General features: G+C 36.3%; 1 protein-coding gene across 1 annotated transcript; it reads right to left on the bottom strand.

Annotated features, from left to right (window-relative positions):
- Nucleotides 1-6,054: 6,054 nt before the first annotated feature.
- On the bottom strand, nucleotides 6,055-7,669 carry LOC110038373 (GATA transcription factor 18-like). Its single transcript, XM_020743188.1, has 2 exons — nucleotides 6,930-7,669; nucleotides 6,055-6,437 (listed from the first exon to the last, which is right to left on the bottom strand). Exons 1-2 carry the CDS (start codon nucleotides 7,350-7,352, stop codon nucleotides 6,135-6,137), a joined length of 726 nt encoding a protein of 241 aa, XP_020598847.1. The 5' UTR covers nucleotides 7,353-7,669; the 3' UTR covers nucleotides 6,055-6,134.
- Nucleotides 7,670-11,996: the final 4,327 nt, after the last annotated feature.

Genomic DNA, 11,996 nt, shown 5'->3' with positions numbered 1-11,996 from the left:
TTTTGTCTAGTGCGACATAAATCCTCAACTTATTTTTGGGCCTTTGTATAGCTCCGTTATACAATATAAGCCCTAACTTGTTTTAGGATCTAACTTGCAATATAAGCCCTAACTTGTTTTAGGATTCTGAGGTTGTCGTTCATCATGACCTAAATCCTCACATCTTTCAGGCTTTTTGTGTGATCTTTTCATACGAATGTAAGTCCTAAACTAATAAAATTAGCAGGATGAAACATTTACATAATTTTTCTCCAAAACTTTTCCTCTAAATAAAAGCCAAAAAATAGGGTAGCTTAGGAAGTCATCGAGGTTCTCCTCCTGATCTATGACATCTCCTAGTTCTTCCTCCTTTGGATTCTCTTCCTTTGGATTCCATAATATGTTCTATAAATGCTCCAAATTTGAGCCATTCCCATTTCACACCTCTTTATCCGGTCTCATTGAATAGTTCTATTCTTTTGACCTTCTTGAAGACAATATCCCCTGATTTTTATGAAGAGTTTTCTTAAATGACTTCGGTTATCTAAGATGTAATTAACTATAGGGGCTTGCCCTTATAGGAAGTTTTTCCGAACCCAGCTTAATAAAAACCCTATTTAACTTTTCATATTAAATAAGAGAACTTGTCGGCTTACAAATAAAAAAATAGTTTTTGCAAACCAAACGGATGTCATATATTTCTTAGTTTATTTGATCGAGGTTCACCCTCAAGTCTTGTATTTATCTTTCAGGATAGATACATGGCTTGAGGTATTCAATTAAATATATATATATATATATATATATATATATATATATATATATTTATATATGTGTGTGTGTGTGTGTGTGTAAATTAAATGCCTTTCCGAAGCGGTCGAAAATATTTTGATTCCGGCAACCGACAGCTTTCAACGGGCAACTGCTCAACTAAAATAGTGTCGACATACTTTTGTTGCTTATATTATAATTCTCCTATTTTTGTTATTTTTAGATGTAGTTCCAACATATTTCATTTGAAGATTTTACACCTTTCTCCATTTACTTTTGTGGCTTATATTATACTACTACTGATTACTTATGTTGTTAGTACTACTTTTATTAATTTCTTTCTCCATTTACATATGACAACAGACGGTGCTAATAGTGAGCCGCCTGAGCATCCTCATGTTCAAGGCACTTTGGGGAGCATGTAAAAGAGATTGGAAAGGGCATGTCCTCTTTTGTGAGCATTATCACAGCAAGTTTAACACCCCCCGCATTGTGTTAGCCATGAGGTGCTCCCGCTGCAGCCCCTCTTTCACCAACTCCCTCTCATGCACTTGCGCCCACACCAAGCCAGTTGTCACTTAGTGTCCAACTCTCGCCTCTGATGGGCCAAGCCCCTCAACTCCCACCCCTTCGAGGGAAGACACCTTCCACATGGTACATATTGTGCCAAATGGAGACCCATAAGTTATCTCTAACATTACGATAAATTCATTTTTCATTCTCGATCATATGTGTATCTAATATTTCTTTTTCAGGTCCACTCTTCCTATTCCACCCATGACATCAATCAGAGTGGATACAATCATGTGTATCTCTCATAAAAGTAGATCCCGTTTGCGACTCATGATTTGAGGTTATGAAAATTTGAGGTAAGATCACTTAATTTGAATTAGAATACTAACTTTAATTTATTTTATTATTCTAAACAATATTGCACAATTTTTAAATTTCATGGGTCCTGCTAGCTGTTGAAGCATCGCCATTAGATACTTCACAAATATTAGGTTCATGGCAGATATCGACTAGGTGATATGTTCACTATTGCCCAAAGGAAGGGGGAGCAACCCATCTAGGTGGAAGAGTATATCTAAGCTAAGTTGAACAAAGCATGGGCCTCAATTGAGTATGAAAAGAGGTGGATGAAATAGCGGATGCGAACAATCAAGAGGGCCAAGAGCCCTGCACTCCAAATTGGAGGCTCAATCCACCAAATAAATAATTACCGGAGGCTAGTAATATTATCTAAATATTCAAAAAATTAGTTATCAATGTAATTATCTAATACTAACCATTTTCTTATGCTACATAGCAATAGGAGCTTGGTCGTCGGCTCTCCACTGCAAAGTTGCATGTTCTGATGCATCGACTCTAGAGGATGCAACAAGGGGTCTTCAACCTCTCTGGGTGGGTTAATAAAGCAAAAAAAAAAATATTTTTCTACATTTATTTTGAATTTAATAATAATAATAATTATTATTATTATTATTAATTTTTTATTTTAATTGCGTAGGAGGAGTTCAAGCAGCTTTGGGAGAGCCATTTTCCCAGCCAGACTCTGATATTCTCTAGCAGCAGTGAAAGTCAATCTACCATTGCTTTGTCAGATTTGGAGCTATATGTCACGGACAAATAGTCTCACATCGGCTAGGTGTTGGGCCGAAAAGCTGTGTTTAAGTCCTGGGCTGCTTATCACCCACAAGGGCTCTTTTGGGAGGTGACAAGTGGCATCAAAGCAGACTACTGTCTGCCAGGTGTGTGGACTCTTCATGGACTAGTGGGGCCGATCCGTGACGAGGGCGTCACTTGATTGGGTGGAGGAGAATGTCACGGACAAATAGTCCCACATTGGCTAGGTGTAGGGCCGAAAAGCAGTATTTAAGTCCTGGGCTGCCCACCACCCACAAGGGCTCTTTTGGGAGGTGACAAATAGCCACAGATGAAGGGGAAGAAGAAGGGGAGGGTCAACAACTTCGGTACAAAGGAGATAGAAATTGGGGCGGAGCTCTTCCATGCTTCTGTTGGTAGCTCGAGTTCGCTATAGGTGGAGCATGAGGAGCTTGTTAGGCGGCTAGTGCTATAAATGAAGAGTTCTGTCATATGCATAATTAGATGCATGAATACCAGCAAAGAGTTGAGACCATATCCCGCCCGCCTGATGCAAAGTATTGTGGATCATAGGGAAAATGACCTATGAGTTCTATGGATTTGGGGGAGGAGGACTGGGAAGAGGAAGAGTATGAGTTTTATGTATTTATATCTTTTTTAAGATGCAAATCTATATTATATTAGATGTGAACTTTTTAGAATTTAGATTAACATTTGTTACATTATATTCTTTTTTATTGTTGGTACTCATTTGTGTTATAGATTCTAAGCTGCGATAATGGATAAGAAAATCATTCATTCATTTGAACACCATTCGATGCAATCTGATTCTCAGGCTACACAAATATGTATCTTATAAATTTAGGCGCAAAACAAATGTTAAAAGTTGTGTCGAAGCGGAAGACATCACAACTCATTAACAACGAACTTTTTGGTCGCTAATATCAACACAAACAATTGGCATCGACTTATTTCGATGCACATTCGATCACCCACCATCCTCTTAACGTTAACATCTTATACGAAGAAAATCCGACAAAAATCTAATTGTATATAGCGTAAGATTTTTTAGAAGCTAAATTACATAAATCCTTTAGTTGTATATGAAAGTGTCAATGTCAGTTATGAATGTAAAATAATCTGAAATCGGTTACAATTATGAGAAAAATGTGCTTAAAAATTGTGACGTCTCTTATAAAATAAATATAAACACGTAATTTTATTAGATACCCCTGAAATTTATAAGGTTCTCCAATAAAAAACCTTTGCATTTACTCTCTCAAAACTTATATTAGTGTGTTCCTTTTCCCTCTCTTAATCTCTCTCTCTCTTTCTGTTCCTCCCTTCCGTTCAATGTAATCCATTGGACATTTGGATTCAACACTCATCCTTCTGCTCTTCTATAGGGAAGAGAAGAAAAATAAAAAATACAAATTTATCACTGCACCGGTCACCCGATTAACTGGCCACTGATTGCCACCTTAAAATGCTAATCGCCCATTTAACAGAGTAGTATACCCAAAAATAAATGTCACTTTTATGGGTACAAATGAATTCAAAAGAGTTGCAAGCCAAATTAAATATGAATTACTCCCCTCTCATTATAATAGATTATTAGCTTCCATTGAAACTAGCTATTCCCGCCACAATTATTTTTCCAATCTTTCATCTTTCAAATTAAATACTGTAGTCACTACCATCTTATATCTTAAATAAAACTTTAAGAGAAATCCAAGTACTAGCTAGCCTGCATCTTCGCGAAAAGGACAAAAAACAACTTACTACTGGAAACTATTTAAGAAAGCTTGCACCTTTGGGTTTGTTTTGTTCCATCTGTTGATGCATGCATTTTTAAGAATGTAGAATAAATTTATATATATTAGATATATATATATATTGTAATAAAAATTACAAGAAAGTTAATATATTTTCGTTTTGTGTGAATAATGTAAATACAGTAAGTGAAAAAGAGGTTGATGATTGGAGCTGGTCAATCATTTTGCATTTATTTGATTGATTAATTAATTTATTTTTGTTTAGTAAAACACATTTTTGCAAATTACTATGCATTCTTAAAATGCTTGCACTTAATTCTGAAAACATACAAAACAATATCCATTAAACAAAAAGTAAAAATAACTAAATTAATGGATGAAAAATAAATATTTTATACCCCTCAAATATTGAATCAAATAACCTCTTTATCTTTATCTTCTCAGTCAAGGAAGAGAGCTTTTAACTAATTGATATCGCCCTTTGATTTCTTCAATATCTTTTTCTTTCTCATTCTAACGATGAAGCTTTTATTTTATCTTTAACTTTCACATTCCATGGAAAAAGCTTTTAACTATGCATTCTGGCTAGCTTTTTTCTTCAAAATGTTTATCTTTTTTATTTAAAGAGTTTTCTATGATCTACAGTTAAAAATATCTCTTGAAATATTACACAGTGCATACATCAAAATATATATGTATCTAAATCTATCTCTACAGTTAAAAATATCTCTTGAAATATTACACAGTGCATTCTGGCTAGCTTTTTTCTGTGATTTTGAAAGTTCAGTTTAATTTTTAAATTTCATATATTTAATCTTCACTTCTACATATTAAATAAAAAAGAAAAATTTGTATTGTCATCCATTATTCCAATACATGCAGCCAACTGTACCTTTATAACATATCATCAATTATTATGTAGCATGAAAAACAAACTAAACTTCTTTTATCGGCAGAAATCTTTCGTTTGATTTCTTTCTCTTATCATTATTGTTCTCTTCTATATTTACCAATGATTCTATGTTTTTTTATTTATTCGAAGGCAGTGCTTCGTACTGATAATTATAGAGTTATTCAACATAAAAAATATATAATAATAATAATTACTATTATTATTATTAACTTGAAATATCACATACCTGCGGGTTCAACGAAGTGACGTGACCGAAGACAGTGGTGGTCTGCTGCGAGATGCCGAAGGGAGCAGTAGGGACCATCGTAAAATCAATTCAAGATGAAACTATAATGCATTACGAAAGCAGGGGATGCATGAAATTATTTTAACGGCTTCCGGGTAGCATTCCCCATATCGGGGAAATACCTTCTAAAAATACATTCTTGCGTTTTTCTCGTTTAACAAAACGTTTTTAAGCAATAATCTTGATTAACTTAAATTTTCTAAAAAAAAGAAAAATTACACCACTCAAAATATTCATCTTCTAATTTTTCCACAATGGAAAATCTTGCAAAAGAACCTAGAAGCGGCACTAATGCGCAAAACTGAATACAAGCAAAATACTGCGAAGCGCAGGTATGGATAGATGTGCGACCTGTGATAGCAACAATTGCTAGCCAGGAAACCAGAACAACCTACGTACGGAGACAATTTGATTGGACTCGGCTCGCCTTCATAATAATAACTCGCTTTTAACGTTCTTCCCTGCTCATCCACACATCTCCACCCGTCAGAGAACCCTGCTCCTTCCCATGCTCCATCCAATCATGCTTTTCCTTCCACTTTTGCCAACATAGATACTCTTCAATCAATTTTTTTTCACAATAATTCAGGAATTTCATTCAAAATATATATTAAAAAAAAAACTCAAATCTTACAAACATAATCTTCTTCTCGAAAATACCATGTTAATGAAGAAACTATTCTCTCATCAGAAAGGCACAGCAGTGTAAAAAGAAAGACTTGCGCTACTACAAAGAAGTTCCAAAGAAAATGTAGTTATTGCAACTATATCAACCACATTTAATATAGAAGCACATTCAACTTGTCTACTGGTATTGAGAAAGTCCGCCCCTTTCGGCGACCGCCTGAAACTGTTGAGGAACAACATTTAGCCTCCATGGGAGATACAGCTCCCTCTGCTCTTCTGCCTCGCCGTTGTATACAGATACAGATGAGATATTCACTGCCGCGGTTGCCGGAGTGTAACAACTCCATGGGTGCTGCGGCTGCCCTCTCGTATAACCGTAGCCGATCGCCTCACTCACCACAGGTACCACCGTTGCCGCAGAAGAAGCTGCTGCACGCCGTTCTTCCTTTTTGTACCTAATCCCACACGCGTTGCAAAGCGACTGCGGTACATTATCAAGACGTTAAAAAAAAATCCTTGATCGGTAATATTGTATAGTATTCTTTTTTGCAGTGGCTAAGAAAACAGCGCGCAGGAAATGCCAAGAGCAAAAAAATACAATTTTGCATTTTTAACAAAACAGATTGTCATAAATTTCAATTCAATTTAGAGGTGCTTGTAATTAAAAACATTATAAACATTTGATTTGATGATTTTAAAAATACTCCGAGCGTTTAAGATGTAATTTGAATTTATAATATCTAAGTTCAATCAAATAATCGATTCTAATAAATCATGTTCTTAAAAAATAAATTTTTTTTTAATATTGTTTTGAAACAGGACGAAAATGTTGCAAAACTAGTTAATTTGTGTCGGATAAAATTTAAAATTATATAACTAATTAAGCCTGTGAAACAATCTTACATAAAATTAGGCGCGCGTATATAAAAAAAGCATTTTCCATAGAAAAAATATAGTGAAGGCACGGACAAACCTTAGGTCCACGGGGACCGTTTCTCCAAAGAGGGGTGGAGGTGGTGTCGCAGTTGGCACAGCGGCGGGCGAGTAAGAAAGGATCGCCGTTGAGATAAGTGCCACCCCTGCCGCTGACTGAGCCCGTGAAACTTCCACCAGCATTCGCCGAGGAAGAGTGTTTACCCGGCTGAGGCGTTATATCCCAGCACAAGGAAGTCGACGATGAAGAACTCTGCATTGCCGATGAAGAAGAAGAAGAAGAAGAGGACAGATAGCGCGTGTATGGGGTTCCCAACGTCAGCGTGCAGTCCACAGATGAAGAGACAGTACCGCCGTCGACACCTTCCTCCATCACTTGCTTCCCAGAAACGGGGAACAAAATGGAAAATGAGCAGGGCGCCGTGGTGCTGCCGCTGCTACCATTACCGCACCAGTGCAACATCGTCGCAGTTCAGCGAAGATATGCTAGCTATTTCAGATCAACGGGTAAGAAATATGAACCGAGGACAATTAGGCGCGCGGTTTCCCTTAAAAACACAGCTCTGCACGTACCAGTACTAGATCAGTTTTCTGCATCGGGATGGGAAAAGTTAGTAGGAGAGGAAGCTAGCTAGCTCGATAAGAAGAAAGCGATCGAGGTCTAAGGCCAGCGAGCAGTGCACGAACTACAAAGCGGTCAGTCTTGAAGTACGTCCTGCCTGTGTATTCTTTTGATATATGTAGTCGAATAAATGAGGTGCAGCCTGTGGTGTGTAGGTTATGATGCGTTATGGGGTAACTAAACGGCGAGACCGACAGTCGATTAAAGCTGATTAATGTGTTAAGTAAATGAGATGTGGGAACTAGCGATGTGGGAGATCGGGTGGGGTTTTGTCTGTTTCGGCCCCGTTGCCTCCGGGAACATCTCTATCTCGTTCACTAATATATATATATATATATACTAAAATAGTGAAGCTTTTCATAATCTATAGAAAATACAAACTAATAAAAATGGAACAATCGATCCCATTTATCCTCCTTTAATACCTAATATGGTCCACACAACGCACCGGTCGTACTAAACAAAGTAAGGCAAGAGGAAAGAGGTGGCGTATCTCCCATGCTATATATCATGTGGGTCGACGGGTAGACGTGTCAGCAGTCGTACGACGTGCATGTCGCCATGTCCATAGCATCAGAGAGGGAGAAAGAGATGAGATGCGGAGAAGGAATCCTGGATGGAAAACTGTTTCTTTGCCATCGAATTGTGATTGGTAATCTGATCTGATCATGAGATGAATTTTTTTAGACCAATTGACGATTCAACGATTAAAGCCACCATGTCTATGTAGTCAGACGAAACCATTAATTAATTGGGATGATTCAAGCCTTAATTATAAATATATATTTTTTAAATTTAGTTTTGCCTTGCGAGTATCTCTGATGTGTCTCGATTTGAATCTCTTTTATTAATCCGCCCACTCTGACCTCATCGTATTAGTACGGCCACTACACGAATAATCGACAGCCAACTCCCATAGCAATCCATTGGCTGCAGCTGAATCCGGGTATTAATTTTGGAGAGATTACGGCATGAATGGTTAGTTTTCTACCACATTCCAACAATGGGAACATTGCATTCCCTAATTTACATGATAATTCGCTGTCGTAGGTCAATGGTAGAATCGACAATTTTTTCTGAATAGCATTGCCGTTAATGGGCCTTTTGGAAGCTTCCGACGCCTGCATTCTTTCATAAGACTTGTCTATGTACTGTGCTCAGCTGGCAGATCCCCCAACACTATTTCACCAAGCTAGCCTATCAGATTGACCTACCGAGCTGACATCTTCACTAATAATAATCACCGATATGCCAACGTGCCAATTGTTACACTAAGCAAGCAAAGTCATCCCCCAATATATGTTTGCTGAGTTAGATATCCATTGGGATGGATGATGCGAAGCAAAACTATGATATTCTTGTGATTAATTCTATATTTTTTTGCATGATTATGTTAATTTTACGCTTGTCAAAAGTATTTTGGTCGTGTTTTGAAAGACACGGGTGTTGAGCGTTCTCTAAGGAGTTAAAGAAGACAAAAGAGCCATATAAAGGTGACACAGCTTCATCGCTTAAGCAAGCACAGTTGCGTAGCCCTGCATAGAACGCAACACTCCCGCGCCAGTAATGCATGCCATGCTGCCTACCTTTGAAGGCAACACCCCTGCACTAAGAAGGCGGCACGCCCATGCTTGTAGTGGTGCACCCCATGCATCTAGTGGCACGCCCTCAAAACACCTATGACCGGACCTGTGGTTTGACAGATTTGGGGGATTGCTTGTAGGATTTGGTCCCCTAAATATATATGAACTTATAATGAAGGCATGGAATCACTTTTGGTTGTGGAGGCTCCTCCCTAACCTTAGGAAATTCTTCTCTTTCGTGAGCCCAAGGGTTTTCTCCTTAGATTTTCTGGGGAGAAAGCTTCTAGGCTTTTTTGTGATTGTTTGGAGAGGGGGAGACTTGAGTGCTTGTACGGGTGAGATTGCCAGATAGCGCACATTATACGGTGAGAATTGTGGTGTACTTCGAGCAGAGATCAACTTTGCTTTTAGTTTCAGTACCTGTTTATATTTTTGTTTTCTTAAAATAAGTGAAGTTTCTTGTGCTTATTCTATCATGCATAATAGCCAACTTAAATTCATGCTCCTGTGATTATGGCATATGAATGAATCGATGTTTTCTTAATTAGTTTTAGACACTTTTGTGTGCTTTATTAGATTCATGTTGATGTGTTAATATTTTAATCATACTTTACTTCTAATCTAGAAAATAAAAATGTTAATGCACATTGTGATCTATTACTTCTAACCATTTATAAAAAGAAGTTAGTCATGACACATTCATATAGTCGAATAGATACCCTGCTAGTAGGAGAGTGAGACTTAGATAGTGGACTAAAGAATAACTAGGAAATCTTGTATGATTAAACACTTTTAACAACAATACAAGTTCTTAATGCTTTTTATGACATAGACATAAGCTAAGGAAGATGTAATATTGATTGCCAAGAACAATGTGAGTATCTCATAGGAAAACTTTGAGGATTCACATAATTCGAGGCACAAAAGTATGCTTTTCATCGCCATTAGAAACTCCAAAATCTAGTTTTGTTTCCTATCTTTTTAAGATTTGAGAAACTTTTAATCTTATGAAAATGTGAACACTTCAAACTATATTTAGCGGTTTAGTATACTAGAATTTTCTAAGTTAAGAAAGTAATTAGTTTCCTTTTATGATTGACATGTGAACTCTAATTTTGTATATTACTTGAGCGACATGCATACTTGCATGATTGTCAGTGTAGCAGTTTCGGGCACCATAATTTTTGCCACCAATGTCAGGAAAAAAAAAGTCAACTTTTTAAATTTAGACAATTTTAGTCAAACACTCGGAGTTTATGTTTGAAATGTTTCTATTTTTTATTTTATTGTTTTTTTACTTTTTAATTATTTTGATTGTTATATAGTTGTGAAAAATCCAAAAAAAAATATTGCATCTTTTATTTTTAATTTAGACTGTGTTATGCGTTAGTTGCTTTGTGTGTTTTAGATTTTTTTTAAGTGCTCATTGTTTTAGAGTAGGGTCATTTGGTTAACAGTCCATATTTGCATGTGTAGGACTAGTTTGTTGGTTTAGTACATTTGATCTATGAATTGAAAAATTAATAAATAAAAATGAGAAATCCAAAAGTCTAAAAAATAAACAATTAGAAATGACAAATCTCAAAAGATACCAACATAAATCTCTTATAGAGTTTGAACCCATCATTATAGGAAAATTCTCATGAGTATTAATTACCCTTTTATAGAAGTCAATTTGTATGAACTGAAAATCTACAATCATTTAGATGGTTTAGAACAACCAATTTTGGGGTGTACCACTGACCAAAACCTTCATTCCATGAGTTATTTAGAACTAGGTGCTATTTCGGGTATAGCAATGTCCTCGACGATACCGTTAGACAAAGGTTATTTCTTTTCTTTCTGAGACAAAAATACAAGATATGGTTGAATTCCTAGCATCAAGATTGATCAGTAATTGAAATGACTTAGCCCAAAGATTCTTGGCCAAATCTTTCCTCTATCTAAAGCTGAAACCAAACGTAAGATCGAAATCACTTCCTTCATCTTGTTAGCTAAGAGTTCATTTATGAAGCTTGGAAAGATTCAAAGAACTAAATAAGAACTGCCCACACCATAATATTCCTGACTAGCTTATAATCCAAACTTCTTACAATGGACTGGTAGAATCTTTAAGGTATACCATAGAATTGTAGTTGATGGATCCTTTATCTCAATGCTACTTGAGGAGGCCTATGAATTGATTGAGGAAATGGTCATGAACTATTTCTATTGGCCATATAAATGAGTCTCTCTGAAGAAGGTAGCTAGTATGAATGAGACATATGTAGCCGTCATTTTTAAGAAGTTACACAACTTTGGACTAAATTTAATGAAAGGACTTAGGGTGATGAGATTTTCTATGGTCTAATAGAAGATTCCAACACTACTACTCTAGAGACCTTGAATGCAATTAAAAAATTTGATTGATAATCTTTATTGTAATACTACAACTCAAGTTGAAAGAAACACCCATATTTCAACTAAGAAAATAACAAGGCTAGGTGTAGGAAATAGACAGTAGGGAACACCGAATGCAACCCTATAAGAAATTGAAACACAAAAGGAAATAGTAACCCAACAAAAAGAAATCCTTTAAGATTCACTTTGATTCTCAGTTTGAGAAATAGAAATAATCTTAGGAGGAGATAATATCAAATTTGGGGAGACAACTTATTAGCCAAATGAAAACCATAAGAAATACCAAGAATCAACTTGGATAATTAGCTTATTTTTTAAGAAATAGACACAATGGAATGCTCCCCAATGACATCAAATCTTAAGGAGAAAGTAAACGAGTAAGTGCAAGTTGTGGGACTTAGAAGTGGGAAGGTGTTGGAAGATATACCTAGAAAGGAAGTAGTCCTATAAAGTTAGATCCAAAGCCTAGGAAATCTAGTGAGAACCCAAACATGGACTTAGA

This window comes from Phalaenopsis equestris, unplaced genomic scaffold (assembly GCF_001263595.1).
Source record: "Phalaenopsis equestris unplaced genomic scaffold, ASM126359v1 Scaffold232700, whole genome shotgun sequence".
Taxonomy (NCBI): domain Eukaryota; kingdom Viridiplantae; phylum Streptophyta; class Magnoliopsida; order Asparagales; family Orchidaceae; genus Phalaenopsis; species Phalaenopsis equestris.
This window is presented reverse-complemented; position numbering and strand designations above follow the sequence as displayed.